The 20,483-nt window shown below is 40.5% G+C and overlaps 1 protein-coding gene and 1 pseudogene across 3 annotated transcripts in view; both read right to left on the reverse strand.

Annotated features, from left to right (window-relative positions):
* Positions 1 to 7,205: 7,205 nt before the first annotated feature.
* On the reverse strand, positions 7,206 to 9,737 carry LOC118968321 (cyclin-I pseudogene; annotated as a pseudogene).
* Positions 9,738 to 10,114: 377 nt separating this feature from the next.
* GMCL1 (germ cell-less 1, spermatogenesis associated) overlaps positions 10,115 to 20,483 on the reverse strand; it is a 51,933-nt gene continuing 41,564 nt past the window's right edge. For all 3 annotated transcript variants that reach the window (XM_073212002.1, XM_073211996.1, XM_073211992.1), the window contains one exon: positions 10,115 to 12,343. In XM_073212002.1, the coding sequence (XP_073068103.1) occupies positions 12,218 to 12,343 (126 nt within the window). In that variant the 3' untranslated portion in view covers positions 10,115 to 12,217. The remainder of the gene's footprint in view (positions 12,344 to 20,483) is intronic.

The following is a 20,483-nucleotide window of genomic DNA, read 5'->3' on the forward strand; positions in this document are numbered from 1 at the left end:
AGGTATCCCTTGGGGTTCTCATGCAGACTGTTGGCCCCTGGCAGTGGCCTGTCACATACCTGTCAAAGAGACTGGACCCGGTTGCAGCAGGATGGCCACTATGCCTCAGGGCACTAGCAGCCACAGTTCTACTCATTAAGGAGGCAGATAAACTTACCCTGGGATAAGAATTGAATGTCAAGGTCCCCATGATGTTGTGTCCCTCATGAACACAGAGGGACACCGCTTCCTCTCCAACTCTCAGCTAGAGCAATACCAAGGGCTCTGAAAACCCACGGGTTGCTCTTGAAACAGTATGGACACTGAATCCAGCAACTTTCCTCCCCACTGAAGAGGGGAAACTGTATCATGACTGTTTCGAGGTAACTGACAAAGGCTATGTAAGTTGTCCAGATTTGTGGGATCAATCAATACAAAATCCAGAACTCACACTATTCAGTGATGGCAGCAGTTACTTACAAAAAGATACCCAGAAAGCAGGTGATGCAGTGACCACTGCCACTGAAGTCTTAGAAGCAAAAGCCCTACTGGCTGGACAGTCAACACAATGGGCCAAATTACATGCCTTGATCTGAGCCCTCACCATCAGCGAGAGCAAGCAAGTCAACAGCTACACTGACTCCCAATATGCATTTGCCACTGTACACATTCATGGGGCAATCTACAAGGAAAGGGGTCTCCTCACTGCAGCAGGAAAAGCAACCAAGAACAAGGAAGAAATACTAAAACTCCTCAAGGCTGTTGGCTCCCAAAAGAAATAGCAATTCTACATTGCAAAGGACACCAAAAGGAAAACGACCCTCTAACACAGGGAAATCCCCTGGCAGATGAAGCCGCTAAGGGAGCAGCCAGTAAGGAGACAGGTAAAGCTCCTTCCCTCCCCGTGGCCCTAATGCCCTCAGTGGAGGCCCCTCCACCCAAGTACACTGAAAAGGAGAAAGACTGGGCCATGGCTGAAGGAGTCACCCTGAGAAAGGGTGGTGGATGCTGCCTGACGGATGCATCTTTGTCCCAACTGCAACCGGAAGGCATCTAGTCAGCGAGTATCATTAGCTCACCCACCTAGGAAAAACTGCACTGGAAGCCCTCTTCAAGAAGCAGTACTACATCAGCCAGTTGCCAACATTGTGTTGGGCAACAAGTGAGTGGTGCATGACTTGTGCCAGGAATAACGCTTGATCTGTGCCATGACACCCACCAGGTGTCCAAAGGGCAGGTGCTGCCCCCTTTGAAGACCTAGACATAGACTTCACAGATGTCCAGCCAAGCAGAGGATGCAGATACCTCCTAGTAATAGTGTGTACATACTCTGGGTGGGTTGAAGCCTTCCCGACCAGGACTGAATGAAGTCGAGAGGTAGCCAAAGTTCTCCTGAGGGAGATCATACCCTGGTTTGGCCTACTGCCTGCAATCCACAGTGATAATGGACCTGTATTTGTAGCAAATGCAGTACAGATTTTGACCAAATCTCTCAACATCACCTGGAAACTCCACACTGCCTACAGGCCCCAGAGTTCAGGGAAAGTAGAGTGAATGAATTGCACCCTGAAGGGAACCCTAACCAAGTTCTGTCAAGAAACCGGCCTCCTATGGCCGGACCTACTACCCTTGACCCTCCTGTGTGCCTATTGCACACCCGGAGCACAGGGTTTCTCCCCTTTTGAATTAGTGTATGGACGCCCTCCCCCTCCGTGTCTAGGAAGCCTCCCAAGAAACCTACACCAAATACGAGATAAGTAAGAGAACAGCTTCAAGCCTTCGGAGTCACCCTAAATAAGCTACAATAATATACCACAGAAAGAGCCCCAATCTCCTTGGGGACCCCAGTACATTCCTTCCAGGTAGGGGCTTGGTCTGGGTCAAAGATTGGAAAAAGGACCCCCTTAAATCTCAGTGGACTGGCCCACACATTGTTGTTCTAACCACTCCTTCTGCCTGCAAAATTTCAGGCATGACTCTGTGGGTCCATCATTCCAGAATGAAAAAGGCCCATAATCTGGACGAAGAAATACATCAGTGGAAGGCCCAGCTAGACCCGCAGAATCCCCTCTGCCTCTGCATCTGACGATTGCCCTCTAATAAACACCTGCATGCCGTGGATCCTGGCCCTCGCCAGTGTGGAATCTCTCATCCTGGGAACTGGACTCGCTGCTGCCCCCTCTGACTGGAATGTCCCCCACAAAGTTGCCCTTTCCATTGTCTATTGGGTAATCATAGGTTGTGCTGCTGTGCTTACTTGCCTCTCTTAACTTTAAATTTGGACCTCAGCCTGTCTAACTTCCCCATATCTCCAAACTAAGTTTCTCTGTGTAATGTTACATCTATACCTGCTTGGACTGTTCCTAACTGCCCAAACTGCATTGGGATGGATAAAGAAACCCTAAGCTATATAACCTCACACTGTCTTCAGGGGGAAGAGTCTCAGCTCAAAGTAATTGGAGGTATGAATGTAAGCCATCTAATCTCCTGGCAATCACACCTGGTCCTATGCTGACCCTCTACCTACCTGACCTATTTCCTGAAACAAACATACCTACATATTCAGGCCAAGTCCAAAGAATAATAGAAAACCCTCCTGTGTACATGTGCCCTGATAACCCCCCTGAAACCCAAAAAATGAAACCTTGCAATGACCCCAGACAATTTTATTGCCCCTACTGGATATGTGTTACTGCAGCCACCTTTTCAGGAGGGCCAACTAGTAACCCTTGACTATTTTTAAAACAGGAGTCAGCAGGAATACTTAACCTCACTATAAGCCAACCCCTACATTATCAGTGGGGAACTGGATACACTTGGGCAATCAGGCTATAACAAGTCTGGATATGATACAGGAGCCCTAATAACCATCCAGCATCAAGAGCCAAGATTCACTCTAAGGCCACATGGACCCTTGGCAGGCTTAGGGGATCCCCATAAAGTTCTCCCCAAGGGCTCTGGACTGTTCCCGGCAGGGGCTTCACCTCACCCAAAAAGAAAAACGTGGTGAAATCCTAGCTTGTTTCCTGTGTTGCAAAATATGCACCAACTCCTAAATATAACACTGCCCTGATGCAGGATGTAAATCAAGATTTAGAGAAGCTTAAATCCACCATGAATCAACTTCAAGATCAAGTTGATTCCCTGGCTGAAATGGTGTTGCAAAATCATTGAGGACTTGTCTCAGGGAGGTTTATGCATAGCCCTTGGAGAAGATTGCTGTTTTTATGCAAACCAGTCTGGCATAGTTAGAAGCTCACTAGCTAAAGTAAAAGAGAACATCCAATGTAGAAATAAAGTACTAGAAAACAAAAAGTCCTGGTTTTGGGGATGGTTTGAATGGAACCCATGGCTAACAACTCTTCTAACTGGCCTTGCTGGGCCAGCAGCCCTTTTGCTCCTTGGGCTCCTAGTAGGACCATGTCTCCTCAACTGGCTCATTAACTTTTATTAAGGAACACATTATACAGCTCCATACAGCTCGTGTACACGCAAAGCCATTATGACCCTGTCATAAATCAAGATGATGATGCCCCCTAAAACAAGGTATTTAAAGGGGCATTAGAGGGGGCAGTGATAAGGAAAATATTCAACATGGCCGATAGAGCCCACAGGAGAATCTCAGTCCCTCCCCACCTTGAGACCCTACTGGGTTCTTCTTCCGACCTGCTTGCCGCTCACGCCAAACTGCCACATAGGTGGAAAGGTATAAATTGCTCCTCTTACCTGTGCTTGGGCTCAGACTTTTGGAGATCACTCTCCTTGAGCCCACTGGTGTGAAATAAACCTCCACCCTCCAAGACCTCTGAGTGCTGCTTGGTTCTTCCGTCAGCGATCCCGTCCAGGTTTTCCGTAACAGTTCTTGTCCATATGCATAAAATATTTCGTATAAAATCACTTGCAAACATGGTATATTTAAACAGTTTTAAGTCCACAGGACTAAGCATAGGGTGGGCTCAGAGACAGAGAGAACAAGGGGAAAGAAAACATGAGTGAGAGCCTTTATTGTGGTTTTTACAGGATGCAATAGCAAAGGTGGGGTAAACAGGCTGAGATTTAAGATTGGCTAGATTGAATAATTTCAGCAGGCCTTTGGATGTAGGGGCTGTCCACAGTTGTTTGGTACCTGCCCCTGGAGACATTAGGGTAGAGAAATACCACCTTGGCTTTTGAGAGTTTGATAATGAAGGTGGTTGGAGGGTATGAGCTTTTGCTTGTCTCGTTTGCTTGTGAAAAGCACAGTCTTAAGGGGAGACATTTGCTCTCTCTAGGAATTAGCTAGCCCCAAGAAGGGCAGTCTTAGCATGTCCCCAGATGTCAAATATCAAAAATTAAAAGAAAGAAAGAGGGCATGATTAATAAAATTACTCAAAGAGGATAAGGTTCAAGGAAAAATACTGCCCAAACCGTCCAAGTAGGGGGTCCCACGTGAAGACAACAACGGCTTTGCAGGGACAAAACTTCTTCGACTATTGGGACCAGGCTGAACTGGTCCCAACCTAATGCCAACGTTAGCATAATCCAGCAAAACTAAGAACTGCCCAAACCACACCTCATCATAATCTCATTAAAATAAATTGCAGTTCTGCTTCCCCCCTTCCTGCATGGGCTTTTTTGTGTGCATTTTAGGAAAAGACATGTGCACCAAGAGGAATGGGTGTATAACTAATGCTGACAAAAAAAGAACTGCCTCCTAGCTAGGTCCTGGTAAATAGACCCTCCCCTAAAAGTTTGGAGCCTTTGTATACCTTGACTTTGGCTCACTTGTCCTTTGGAGTGTATTCAAATAAAACTTTTTGCTCTGCTTCACTACTGTGTCTCTGCTTTTCAAATCTTTGTTGTGACAAGACAAGAACTGAGGGGAACAAACTCAACCCATAACAAAAAAGACACAAGTCTGCTTTTCAGTAGCTTGCTGTCCAGGGAGGGATATAAACAAGTAAACAGTGTAAAGGGGTAAGGTAGTATTATCAAACAGTGTTGATAGGGGAAGAATGAGATATAATGCATATGAGTACCTAGCTGGTTTTGAGGGGGAGTTGTCAAGAAAAGTTTCAAGTAGGAAATGGTGTTTAAACGAGACCGTAAGGATGAGTAGAAATTAGCCAGGTGAAATTAGCCATTTAAAACGGGTTACGTTTGTGGTGAGGAGAGGTAGAAGAAATTGTGCAGATAGAGGAGACTGAATGCATAAGAGATGCATAAGAGCAAGAGGCAAGGGAGAGGATAGGCCAGAGACCCAAAGGAAAGAATTATGGCAGCCACCTAGGAAATTAGGAGCAAAATATAAATACAGTGCTAGAATAGGCTTGTCAACTATGGTAAAGAATTCTCCTGAAGCAAAGTCAATGAGAGTCTTTGAAGGGTTTTAAGGATGGAAGGGAATCAAGATTTGAGTTTGAATTATTCAGAGAACACTATTGGGGTGTGGAGACTTGACTAGAGGGAGAATATAGTAAGAGGCTGGTAAAATAATCTAGATTGGAAATCACCATGGCCTGTACTAGAATGGTATCTGCTAGTAAGGTGGAAAGTGCCTGAACTTCAAAAATAGTCAAAACTGGAAAAACCTACTGATTTTTGGAAGATGAGGGAATTTAGAAGTTTCAAGAATGACAGAAGGTTTCTAGCTTGTGAAACTAGGTACACAGTAGCATCATTTGCTAAGATAAGGCATATGGGATAAATTCTGAGGGAAGATGTTGACATGCTAATTTGAGGACATGCTTATTTGAGGTGCCATTTTGAACACTAGATGTGTATCTGGAGCTCAGAAGAGAGATCTAGGCTGGAACTAGAGAGAAAAGAATCATCAGACTATAGATGTTCTTTGAAGCCATGAGAATGCATGAAATCACTTGGTGCAGGCTCAAGAGAGAAAAGCAAAGGGCCTCACGAGAGACGAGACTAAGGTGTAGCCAGAAAAACAGAAGGAAAAGTAGGAGAATGTGGTGTCAGAAGTTTTAAAAGAAGGCTACTTTTAAGAGAACAAAGTGATTAATTTTAAGGATTAGTTAAAAGGAATGAAAAACCCACATCTAACCTATACAATTTAGTAATAAAGTCTTTGTTGATTCAGGAAGTTTTAGTGGAGTTGAGTTGTGAATGGCTTTTGAAGTGGAGAGAGCATTTAGAGACCCTTGTTGAGAAGCTTGGCTGATAGAGGCCAAAATACAGCACTGCTTAGAGGTAGTGTGTGACTGAAGATTTTTTGAGAATGGGAGAAACTTAAGTACCTTTAAATATTGGTGCAAATGAGTTCATAAAGAGAAAAAAAAGTAAAGATACAGAAGAGAAAGGGAAAAACCAGAGGAGTAAGTTCCCTAAAGGGACAACTGGGATGAGTATTAGCCAGGTGGTCTCCAAATGGCTCTCCTCCCCCTTTAAGATGTGGGATAGAAATTGGGTTCCTTTGGGGCTTATTTACTGATCAAGCTGCCCTCTCTTAGGATGTAGATTATCAGCACTGTATATGTCCAGCAATTGTGTTGGGAAGAAACCTTTCTAATAGGTTTATGATAACATGGTTTGAAGTTCCCTCATTCTGAAGGCCATTGTAGTGCAGTTTGAGTGGGGTAGGTGGGGTAAGATCATACATTATTATCACACTTGATTATAAATTCCCTCCCCAACCAGACAGTAAGTTTTCAATAAAGGCAAACTGTACTTAAAGTATGTATGCACCTTATGTAAGAACCAGTATTAGCCATCTGTGATTCTCTCCAAATGTACTGTCTCTAGCCTCGGTTAGTTTTTTTTTTATATCTTTGCCAGTCCTACTTCATAAAAAACAAAAACAAAAATACCAGCCTTTACAAAGTATTCTAATTTGTCACTATCTATGGATGCATGCTGTTGAGTCAGTAATTTTCCCCCTAATTAGATGTAGTCTGACTGCTAGTTAACAGTGATTGATGACATTTCAGGCTTTTTGCTTTTATGTCTCTGTATCTTAGACCTTGGGAAGAACTTCAAACTCTCTGGTTGGTACTATGCCTTTTATTTTTTAGGTCCACATTGCTTGAAATTATGATTCAATGTATCTTTTCAGGTGATTGACAAGTTATTTGCAGAGGATGGCTCTATTATCTTTTTTTTTTCTTTCTTTCTTTTTTTTTAAAGGTTAAGGACAACTTTTATTGCTACCAGATGCGTTTATCATCAGTACACTGAAATACCTACATCAGACTGCACAGGGAGCTCAGGATCCAGAAGTCATTAAAAGAAATACAGGTAGGCTGGGGAGACAGGGGAAATGACTATCAAGAAAATCCTAATAGCTTAACATAAAACTAGGGTACTGAATTCAGTTCTTACATGTTACAGACCCAAATCAGAGCTGCCCCAACATCTAGTCTCTCTCACTGATTATGAATGAAAACTATCAGTTGCCCCCAACTTTAATTGTTGCATGTCTCTTTGGTGAGCATCTGGATATAGTAATTTTATCACAAGTTCTTTTATATAAATGTCAAAAATGCTTTCAACAAATCTGAGTGTCCTAATTATGTGCTACTTTTAAGCTTCACTTGGAAATAAAAATGAAAACAATGATTTTGTTCCTAAGCTAACAGAAATTGAGACAAAACCATGGTAATGTGAATCCTTTTCCTATTATCACCTCTGACTCACGGGGCAATTCTGAAGTACCTTTTGCAGATTAATCTGAATATGAATCATGGCTGTCTCACTGTAATAATTTGCTCAGTAAATTGCTAAAAATTAACTTGAGGGTTTCCTAATCAGTGTCAGGCTATAGATAGATCAACATGCATAAAATTTAATAAGTATTCAAAGAAGCAAGCCAAAGCAAAAGGGAAATTAAATCAGGACATTGGGGACAGATAAGGTTTGCTAACTATGAATTTGGGGATGTAAAAAAAAATTGTGAATTCTGACACATGGGAAATCTACATCATGTTTTATCAGAGAAAAGGGTAGAATGGACAAACACCACAAAGAAATTTTTTAGTTTAGAAAAGTTTTGGATCTTTTGAATTTTATACTTTTTTTTTGGTCTTTAAGTGCTTAAATAATGTTCAATTATAATTAGCCATACAAGTAAATGGGGTTTTTTTCTTCTGGCTCATTTCAAATCAGCCTGGTAAGTTATATACCTTAATACAACCTTTCCTGATTTTCTGTTCCCATTTCCAGAGTAGTCTTACTTAACACTTAAAGGTCATGCCTGAAAGCTACATGACAGAAACAGGCTGCAAAGGTGGACAAGGGGAAGCATGTCCCTCTTGCCTTGATACATCAGTGCCACACACAGAACCCACATTTTCTGAACCATTATCTTCATTATAGAGCCGTTTGATTCCATCATAGAAGTCATCCACTTCCATTTCTTCTACTTTGCGTTTAGCAGAGGTATGCTTGCACCCACTGGCAACTGGGAGGTGATGGCAGAAGGCTGCTCTACTTCTCACTGGCACTTCTGGTTTGCTGTTGTCCTTGGAGAAATCTGGGCCTGGGACAGAGGAGGGATGTAATCTGAACACTCCTTTGTCACAGGTCACCAGGGTGTGCTTGAGGGGACGGTAGACATAAACGGAATTTAGAGGCAGGGAAGACTGCAGAGTAGAAAGGTGATGTGCCACAAGCTCCCGACAGTGGATCAACTGGGAGCTATCCATCTGTGCTTTCTGAAGCAGTTCAATTGTAAGAGGAAGCCAATCAGGAATGAGTTTCTCCATTTCTAAACTAACCATGGCTAGAGCAAGCATGGATCCTTTGAACTGCAGAAGTTGGCTGTAGGCCATACAGTGAAGCAATTGCTTGGTAAGGATTGCCAAATGTTGAGATGGGCTCAGTTTGGGCAAACTGAAAAGTAACTGAGGCCTAGTTGACACTGCAATGGCATGAAAAATGTGAAGAAAATCCAACGGTGTGGCTGTGTGAAGATCCCAATTCAACTTATCCAGAATAATTCTCTCCATCCTCAGAATTTCAGATGAAGAACACCCACAGAAACTGTCTCTTGCCAAAACCTTCAGTACTGGAATTCTCTCATCTTCCTCAACAGCCTTGGCAGCTAGGAAAATACAGCTGATTGCAATACAACTCAAGTATTTTGGGTGGGCCTTTACAGTAGCTAAAAACCTGTCCAAAAGACTGCTAGCCAGAGCAAGTGTTTCTGGGTAAAGGTTGAATTGGTACTTGAGTTTAGCCAGCCACTGAATCACTTCATCTCTCTGCGATGGAGAAACATTCTTTTCCCCCTCCTCCTCCCCGGCAGAGCTGTAGGCCTCACGGCGGTGACTCGGGGTTATCCGGGGGCCTGTCACCACATTTTTCTTGGCGCGGGGCGGCGGGACGCGCGGGACGAGGACTGGGCCGACTGAGGAGAGACAAGAGAGGAACCGGGCCGGCGGGCGCAGGCGCGGGCGCTCGGGCGGTACTCACGGCTGCGGCCGGTGGGTGGGTCGGCGACTCAGTTCCATGATGCCCCCGGGCCTGGGGCCGCCGCCGCTAGTGCCCGGGTGGGGAGGGGGCTCCTTCTCGCCATAGGGCGGCGGGGGGAGGGCAGAGGCGGGTGGTGACACCGGCTCTGCCCCTGCCCGGGGGAAGTGCCTCCGACGGGAAATGAAGAGGGGGAGGGAGGAGAAGGAAAAAAAGGAAAGGGAGAAGGGGGAGAAAATAAGAAAAAGCGAGGCGGAGGCGCTACCGCGTCCGCTCGCGGGGAAGGCTGAGGAAGGGGCTATCTTTTCTATTCTTTGCAAGGGTTCATCTTTAACAGATGTAACTTTTGACATAGTTTCAACATTAACAGTCCAATATTCTAGACCAACTCTGTTTAACAGAACTTTCTGCAGTGATGGAAATATGCTTATCTGCATTGTCTAATATGCTACTCACTAGTTACATGTGGTTACTAAGCACTTACAATGTGCCTAGTGTGACTGAAGAGCAAATCTTAAATTTAAATTGACTTAAATAGCCAGTGACTTTTGGTAGCCCTACTCTTGCATTTGATGTTAACAATTATTCATGTACGATAGTAATCCAATTGCAAGGCTTGAAATGTGATAAAATGTTAGCTTCTAAAGCTGTGGACTACCACTGTTCAGACTTTTGACTACCTTGCTAAGTTTCAAACCAAATCCATTAAAACAAATAAAAAAAGCAAAGGTACATTCACATCCCTCTTTAATCATTTAGCATAAGAGTCTAGAACATTTTCACTGAAGGACCTTTACTTTTAGCCAAGCAAAAGTAATTATTAATGAGTAGATATTGTTTTCTAGCCCCAACAGCTTAAAAAAAGACTTGGCAAAGTCAAGAAGGCAAAAGCTGACAAACATATAAAAGCTTTCATATTTCAGTCGACACTATTAATAACTTTATTGAAAATAATGAAAAGCATGTAAACACAATGAAGTATTTGGTAAGAAAACAAAAGCAGATCTTTCCTATCAGTGTGAAGTACTAGCTGACAATTACCAGTTTCTTAAGTGAGAGCACATCCTACTTGTGACTGAAGAAATAATTATTCTGTTTGTGGATGACATAAGCAATTTGGCCAGGAAAGAACCAATGGACAGGAACCATATATAATACCAATTTTGCTAATTTGTGTAAGTGAAATAAAATTTCACTCACCAATATACTCAAACTTTAACTATCTTTACTCCCAAGTTCTGTAAAAATTCAATTATTCAAGTAATTCAATTTAAGATTTATATATTTTTTAATACATAAAGGGTAAAGAACCTATGATGCTGTAAGATAGAAAACAAAAGGATCTCATGAGAGATATAATTATAGCCAAATATAAAAAGAAGAAATGTAGCCTCTTGATACAGCCAAATTATTATATCTGAAACAGTTAGATACCAGTTCTGAGAATGGACAAGAGGGTGAGGCATTTAAAAGGTTCAAGTTCAAAGAAGATGAATTTTGAAAGGACAAAAGCAATTTATGAACCTATGGACATATTAATAGGGAAGAAAATCCCAATAAATTCCAAAAGTTAAATCTAATTGGAAAAAAGTCTAACTAGAAAGAAAAAATTCTGTTTTTAACTAGGTTTTTTTGGTCCATTTTATATAAGAGCTCATTTAGTTTTTCCAAATTGTACTTATTCATAGATACATAAAAATGATTCCCATTTCTAAAAACTTACTAAAAATATACATTAACCACAAAAAGTACTTACTCTGACTGGAAAGAGAGGAGCATGGCTATTTTCAAAATAGCAGTAAACACAGTAAGTCAACACATATAAATCATGACAAGTGCACATCTCATTTTTGACAAAAATAAGTTCTATTTTTACATGAATGCTTTATTAGCTTCTATGAGATCCTCCAACCTTATTTACATTTGCTATGAAATTTCTATTAGCATGTGTAACTCAAAGGCACTCAATTAGAGATTATAAAGTCCTGAGCTTAAGTTTAGGATTACCAACTAAAACTTGAACATAATTCTAAAGATCAGAGAATATGAAAATGTTTAAAGTATAATATTTGGTATATAAATAATCCATGACCTAATAATAAAGTTGTATAGAATGTCAAAGAAAAAGACCATGTAAGGCAAAGGAATATCCTCAGACTCAAACTGATTTTCTCCCCCATTCAAGTTCATTTGAATGTCTGAAGCTGATTTTTTGTTAAAATCCTAAAGCAAGCAAAATAAAACAGCAAGAAAATGTTTAAGTTAAATAAAAAGTTCCCCAGTTTAATCTCCAAAACTATGAAAAAAGTAATGATTAAAAACAAGTATAACTTAGAAAAATATTAGAATAGGAATAATCATAAAAAAGCACCTGAAAAAAATTAAAGGACAGCTTTAAGCACACCAATTGAAAGGGCATTTATAATTGGCTGCTCAAATTATTCCTTTAGTCAAATAAAAATAAATTTACAGATGGCAACTGAGGTTTGCCAACATTAGCTAGGATCAAAGTTTAAGCTAAAAATAAACCTGTATTTGTTTGTAGAGAAATGTGAAATTTACCTACAGCAATTTTCTAATGTTAAATTAAAAGCATAAGTCGACATCTTTATAACAGAGATAGATGGCTGACAGATACTTTCTTGGCTTTAAAATGTATTTTATATATGCATAGAAATGTAATGAGGGTAAGAATAGTCTTCTGTATTATCTGTACAGTTCATAAGGCCTTTGTCATTGTTAGTCACCTTAGATGTGAATATCAGTAGGGCCATTAAATTAAAGCTGGCTAAAAAAGTTTTCAAAGTGCTACTCTTTGCAACTGATGAGATCTTCAGTTCTCTGGATTTTCTGGATGATTATTTTCAGTTTTTTTTTCTGGTGATATATACAGGAAGTTACAGCAGATATATAAAGGGAAGATCAGAAGCCTGCTGTCCAAGTTCATCACTACTTGCTCCTATAAAACAAATTTGTAGCTTTAATAAGATAAGTAGACAGCAATATTAAAAAAGTAAAACAGAATACCATACTGTTGAATTCAGTGAATTGAAGGAGAGCATGGTGGTTAAGGGTTCGCATCTGGCATCTGAGAGTCACTCAAATCTCAAAACTCCCACCCAACAGCTTTGTGACCGTGGGCAGTCACTGATCTTGTCAAATGCAGCTTCCTCACTGTGAAATGGATACAATAAAAGTACCAAACCTCATAGGATTACACTGAGGATTAAATGAGGCAATGAAACACAGAGGGCTCAGCAAAGCCAGCCATATACAAAGTACTCAATAATGGTAGTTACTGTCATTACTGAAAATTTCTATTAAGTACCTACAGATTTATGAATATAGTCCAGAAAAACACAGACTCCTCATTTAGCTTCATTTTCTGATGTCCTTTATAGCAAATAATTGGAATGGAAGTGGGAAGTCATTAGTATCACCAATAAGCCTCGTTCCCACTCTTGTCTAAGATTCCCCACTGTCTCTAATGCAACTAATTTATCTGTCTCTTGGAACATAAAATACATTGCCAGGTAAAATCAATTTCAGGTTGAGTTACATCAATACACATGAGAATGCCTTGAAATCCCACAGAGACAGTACAACTGAGAGCTACAAATGTAACCATCTCTCATGCTACAAACCTGCATTTGGAATCCTTTACCAACAGCATTTGGTGAAGAGAATAAATCCTCACAGTAAAAGCAAAAGCACAAAGTGAGAACTCCTGCTTTTTGAGTACTTGATACGTCTGGGCCTTTCTATGAATATGTCATTTATAATTAAAAAATGCTTTTATGGCCAACATGGCTACACTGGAATACTTGGGGGAACATCAAACTAGGGTTTGCCACTGAGTGCATTGGAGACCATAACTCCACTATGCGCAAGTGTACCCCAATGCGGCATATTGTGCAAAGGTTTTAAGATTTCACAGTGTGTTAGTGAGGGAATAGGCAATAGGGTTTGAGAATTAGATCAGGTGCGGTTCAAACTCAGTGGGAGAAAATAGCATTTTTTTTTCCTGCAAAGGATTTTCTTTTGACTCATAGGTAACATTTCAGTTCAGTAATTTTGAAGCAGAGGGGGAAATAATGATATATAATATGTATTGGGAGGCACAAAACACGACAGTACATTTAAAGAGCAAAATACTATTTTCCTACTCTGGCAAATAAGAAACACATGTGATGTTTGAACTTAGACATGCTTTGCATTTCTGTAATGTCTTCTGGTTTTTTCCCCCAAGACCTGCACCAGATTTTCTGACACTATTACCTCCTAAAACATGCATCTATTTGGTGGCAGAAAATAATCCAAATTCACCTGAAAGGTTATTAGATGTGGGAGGAACCTTTCTTCAATTGTTACAAAAATTCTTTAAGAACTGGAGAAACAGCTAAAAATACTTAAAATTCCATCTTATACGCAGGCCCAATAAACAATAAACCCTAGAAATTATCACCATTCACAAAAGCCTAGATTAACAAACCAAGCACACCCTAGGTACACAGAATGCACCCCCACCCCCACCCCAAGCCCCAACCCTCAAAAAAAAAAGCCTGTTAGCTTCCCAGGTGCTTCTGATCACAAATTGCAAAACACTGCTCGATATACAACAGTGTGCCTCTTTTGGGAATATGTTTATCAGCTTCACCTTATTTTATTTGTTTTGGATAATATACTACTAAACATTATTTAGCCCTAGATTTTAATTTTTTTTTACTAAAGAAAATGCTCCTGCAATTAAGAGGGCCTGAAACTGGAACATTTGTGTGACTGATGTAGTCTCAAATGGACACACCTTTTGTGTTGAGGAAGCAGCAAGATAAAATAGATAAAGATGGTAAGGAATACAAATGTGATCCAAACATATACATGCACATCCATGGTATCTCTATATATACCCAAACAGGGAAAGTGGTATTTAAAAAAAAGTTAGTGAACAAGATGAAAAAGGTGATGGGTCAGGTGTGTTGATCACCTGGGCTGATGCTGCTAACAGGGTTAGCAGAGAGGAATGATGTCAAAGCACAGTTGGTCTTTAGATGTGTGAGTCACCCTTGTGTAGCCAGTTCACAGCAATATTTCTGAGAAGGCATATTTACTAAATTTGTTGAGGATATATGCTTTGATGATCAGTTATTATCTGATCATTTGATGACTGATGATCAGATGATGCATATCTGATGATAAAAACCCAGATTCAGTACTATAACAAAACAAAAACTCTGAGGAAGATCAGCATTCTGGTATTATGAGGATGGTTAAAGCTATGGGGGGGTTCAAAGGCCTGGGAAAAGAAGGGAGCCATGTAGATGCCACTTGGGAACTGAAAGGACACACCAATTTCTGAATATTAGATTGTATTAATTCCCATTTCCCATCCCCAAACTGGAGAGCTCTAATCCTAGCTTCACCAAACCATTAACTCCATTTGAGGGCTCAATTTACATCTACCACAACATTTGCATTGAAGCACCAAAAAGTTCGATTTTCCTTCTTCTACTGTGGAGTGGAAGCTGATAAGCCCACACATCACAGCATCAGAGTGGTGGCATCTTCTTAGGTTTCCATTTCCACTTGCAGATAATTATTTTTCCATCTTTATTTATAAGTCCCTGCTTCTCTGAGGCTCACGCCACTTATTCTGTACTCTCTACTACTTTCCCACATTCTATCATCTAGGTCTAAATTCCAGGATCCACAAGTTCAACTCCCTACTGGAAATCCTCACTTAGATATAAAGCAACTCAAGTTGAAACCTTCAGCTACTGGCCACCACCCACTCTTCCCTCTCTCTGGGCCATCTATACTTTCAGTCTTGCAATTTGGCTTTGACCCCCATCCAATCTCTTAAATGTCTCACACCAGGTTACTCTTTTTACCCACCCCTTAAATACCAATGTTGCCTAGGTTTCTATCCTGTCATATTCTTTACACATTTCCTGTAAGTTATATAATCATTATTGCTTGTAAACTCCAGACCTTTAGTACTGTTCATTTTCCTTCCTATGAATCACATCTCAGGAAAAATTACTATAAATCAAGTTGCTGAAGGCAGAAAACCAGGAACTATTTTTGACTACTTTCTTTCTCACCCTCACACACAATTAGGCACCAAATTCTATCAACTGCACTATTTTATTTCTAGAACCTACCAACATTTCTTCATCCCCATTGCTACCTTCCTTAAATTAAGGTTCTCACCATTTTTTATCTGAATTATAGCAACAGCTTTAAATCATCTTCCTGCCATTATCATGTCTCTAATCCTTCTTAAACATTGCTAAGATCATTCTATAATGCAAATACAGTTAGTATAGTCCTGTGTATCACAAATCTTATTACATAAAAGCTATTAAAAATTAACAAGAAAACATAAACAATGTAAAAATATCAATTTACATAAGATAGTATGTCCAATAAGCATACAAAAACTGAACCATACCAGTAACCAAAGAAATTAAAATTAAAATAAGTATGATTTGTTTCCACTTTTTATACTGAGAAAAATTGAGAAAGAATGATATAACACACTATGCTGGGTATACTCTCCTGTACTGCTGGAGGGAATGTAAATTGGATAGTATTTCTAGAGAGCAATTTAGCCACTAGAAAATGTATACACTGTTTGCCACAAGAATTCCACTTCTTGGAACTTATCTTTTAAAAAAAAACCCAGAAAAGAGATTCAAGATGGCGGAGTGACAGGTGAGATGGAGAACTCCTCCTAAAACCACAAAAAGTACAAAAATATAGTTGATTAATACAACTAACCCTAAAATAGCAACAAGAAAGAAGGCTGAACCAGACTGCAGAGAGACCTCATGAACAGAGCAGACCTCACGAAACAGGGTAAAGGAGGAAAACCTTAATCTGGCAGGACCTGGGCCCTTCCCCCACCCCAGCTCACCAGTGGGAGGAAGAGAAACGGAGCATGGAGTGGGTGGAAGCCTGGGACTGCTGCACACCTACCCCTGGAGATCTGCTTTGTGAGCAGAAACCTGTATTGTGTGGTGCTCTGGAGGTTGGGAAGCTGGGACAGGTGGAGAGCTTGAGATTCTGGCCATTTGTGGAGGACAGGAATCCACACCCAGTCGCTCCAGTACAAGGGAAAGGCAGGTGGTCTGAGAGGCTTCCCAGCAGGGAGATGGCTGCTGAAGGGGCAGGGTGTGCACAGAGCTTGCTGCCCAGGGGCGGGAGGGGAGAGCTGAACAAGGTTGTCTGGGCGTGCTCTGCCCAGATGGTTGGGAACTTTGGGGAGCTTCAGGCGCTCCACCCCTCTGGCTGGCTGCTCAGCTCTGAGGCCCCCCCCCGGGACACGCAGCCTGCTGCGCCTTCCTCCTAGCCTGCTGGCATCAGTTCGCAAACTGGCAGTCACTGTGCTGGCGTCAGGCCAGCCAGAGGGAGGCCCCGCCTACAACAGCTAGAGACAATGAGCACAGAGGCTTACACCTGTGTGCTTGGCCCACTGGCTCTGACACTGGAGACAGGCACTGCAGGCGGGAACCAGGAAACAGATCTTTCCTCCCCTCAGGCACCAGCGCTGCTCCCCTGCGACCCCCAACCTTACTCTAGGGGCTGAGCAGCTCCAGAGACTGGAGCTTCTGAGCACTGGTGGGCACCACACAGAAATATGAAACGTCAAAAGAACATGGTTCAGACCAAAATCTCACAAAACCCAGAAAAAGGGCCAAATGAAACTGAACTCACCAATCTTCTTGAAAGAGTTCAAAATAAAAATTATAAACATGCTTATGGAGGTACAGAAAAATATTCAAGAACTCAGTAATGAATTTAAGTCGGAGATTCAACCATTAAGAAATTTCATATCTGAAATAAAACATAAAAGGGAGGGATTTAAAAGCAGATTAGATGTAGTAAAAGAGACGGTAAATGGAATATAAATTAGAGAAGAGGAATACGAAGAAGCTGAAGTGCAGAGAGAAAAAAGAATCTCTAAGAATGAAAGAATATTGAGAGAACTGTGTGACCAATCCAAACAGAACAATATTCCCATTATAGGGGTACCAGAAGAAGAAAAGAGAGAAAAAGGGATAGAAAGTGTTATTGAGGAGGTAATTGCCGAAAACTTCCCCAATCTGGGGAAGGAAATAGTCTCTCAAGCCATGGAGGTACACAGATCTCCCAACACAAGGGACCCAAGGAAGACATCAAGACATATAATAATTAAAATGGCAAAGATCAAGAATAAAGACAGACTTTTAAAAGCAGCTAGAGAGAGAAAAAAGATCACATACAAAGGAAAACTCATCAGGCTATAATCAGACTTCTCAACAGAAACCTTACAGGCCAGAAGGGAGTGGCATGATATATTTAATGCAATAAAGCAGAAGGGCCTTGACACAAGAATACTCTACCCAGCAAAGTTATTTAAATTTTAAGGAGGGATTAAACAATTTCCAGATAAGCAAAAGCTGAGAGAATTTACCTCCCACAAACCACCTCTACAGTGCATTTTGGAGGGACTCCTATAGATGGAAGTATTCCTAAGGCTAAATAGATGTCATCCAAGGGATAGACAAAGAATACAGAATATGATTCATAACATACAAAGAATGGAGGAGGAAGAAAAGGAAAAAAAAAAAGAACCTTTAGGCTGTGTTTGTAATAGCATACGAGGTGAGTTAAATTGACTGTTAATTTTTAAGGGAATTATCCTTGAACCTTTGGTAACCACGAATCTAAAGCCTGTAATGACAATAACTACATACCTATTGATGATCACCCTAAATGTAAATGGTCTGAATGCACCAATCAAAAGACAAAGAGTTACTGAATGGATATAAAAACAAGACCCATCTGTATGCTGCCTACAAGAGACTCACTTCAAACCCAAAGAAATACACAGACTGAAAGTAAATGGATGGAAAAAGATATTTCATGCAACTAATAGTGAGAAAAAAGCAGGAGTTGCAGTACTTGTATCAGACAAAATAGACTTCAAACAAAGAAAGTCACAAGAGACAAAAAAGAACATTACTTAATGATAAAAGGGTCAGTTCAACAAGAGGATATAACAATTATAAATATCTATGCACTCAACACAGGATCACCTACATATGTGAAACAAACACTAACAGAATTAAAGGGGGAAATAGAATGCAATTCATTCATTTTAGGAGACTTCAACACACTACTCACTCCAAAGGACAGATCAACCAGACAGAAAATAAGTAAAGAGACAGAGGCACTGAACAACATATTAGAACAGATGGACCTAATAGCCATCTATAGAACACTCCATCCAAAAGCAACAGGATACACATTCTTCTCAAGTGCACATGGAACATTTTCAAGAATAGATCATATACTAGGCCACAAAAAGAACCTCAGTAAATTCAAAAAGATTGAAATTGTACCAATCAGCTTCTCAGATTACAAAGGTATGGAACTAGAAGTAAATTACACAAAGAAAATGAAAAAACCCACAAACACATGGAGGCGTAATAACATGCTCCTAAATAATCAGTGGATCAATGACCAAATAAAAACAGAGATCAGGCAATATATGGAGACAAATGAAAACAGTAATTCAACAACACAAAAATCTGTGGGACGCAGTGAAGGTCGTGCTAAGAGGGAAATATATTGCAATACAGGCCTACCTCAGGAAAGAAGAACAATCCCAAATGAACAGTCTAAACTCACAATTAATGAAAGTAGAAAAGGAAGAACAAATGAGGCCTAAAGTCAGTAGAAGGAGAGACATAATAAAGATTAAAGCATAAATAAATAAAATTGATAAGAATAAAACAACAGAAAGAATCAATGAAAGCAGGAGCTTGTTCTTTGAGAAAATAAACAAAATAGATGAACCCCTAGCCAGACTTATCAAGAAAATAAAGAGTCTACACACATAAACAGAATCAGAAATGAGAAAGGAAAAATCACTATGGACACCACAGAAATACAAATACTATGAAAAATTATATGGAAACAAATTCGATAATCTAGAAGAAATGGACAACTTTCTAGAAAAATACAACCTTCCAAGGCTGGCCCAGGAAGAAACAGAAAATCTGAATAGTCCAATTACCAGCAAAGAAGTTGAATTGGTAATCGAAAAGCTACTCAAGAACAAAACCCCACCAGATGGTTTCACTGCTGAATTTTATCAAACATTTAGTGAAGACCTAATACCCATCCTCCTTAAAGTTTTCCAAAAAATAGAAGAGGACAGAATACTCCCAAACTCATTCTACGAGGCCAACATCACTCTAATACCAAAACCAGGCAAAGACACCACAAAAAAAGAAAATTACAGACCAATATCCCTGATGAACAAAGATGCAAAGATACTCAACAAAATATTAGCAAACTGAATTCAAAAATACATCAAAAAGATCATCCATCATGATCAAGTGGGATTCATCCCAGGGATGCAAGGATGGTGCAACATCCGAAAATCTATCAACATCAGAGAAGACAAGCAGTGATTTTACAGCATCTTACTATGCTGACGGACAGTGACTAATGGGGTATGTGGAGGGGGGACTTGGTGAAGGGGGAAGTCTAGTAAATATAATGTTCCTCATGTAATTGTAGATTAATGATACAAAAAAAAATACCATTTGACCCAGGAATTCCACTCCTAGGATTTTACCCTAAGAATGTAGCAGCCCAGTTTGAAAAAGACATATGCACCCTATGTTTATCGTAGCACTATTTACAATAGCCAAGAAATGGAAGCAACCTAAGTGTCCATCAGTAGATGGATTCAGCCAGAGGAAGAAAACAAGTCCTACCATTTGCAACAACGTGGATGGAGCTAGAGGGTATTATGCTCAGTGAAATAAGCCAGGCAGAGAAAGACAAGTACCAAATGATTTCACTCATCTGTGGAGTATAAGAACAAAGATAAAATGGAAGGAACAAAACAGCAGCAGACTCACAGAATCCAAGAATGGACTAACAGTTATCAAAGGGAAAGGGACTGGGCTGGGGAGGATGGGTGGGAAGGGAGGGAAAAGGGGCACGAAGGGCATTATGATTAGCCCACATAATGTAGTGGGGCGGGGGGGACATGGGAAAGGCAGTATATACAGAGAAGTAATGATTGTATAGCATCTTAC

The sequence above is a fragment of the Manis javanica genome, chromosome 1 (genome assembly GCF_040802235.1).
Source record: "Manis javanica isolate MJ-LG chromosome 1, MJ_LKY, whole genome shotgun sequence".
Classification (NCBI taxonomy): Eukaryota; Metazoa; Chordata; class Mammalia; order Pholidota; family Manidae; genus Manis; species Manis javanica.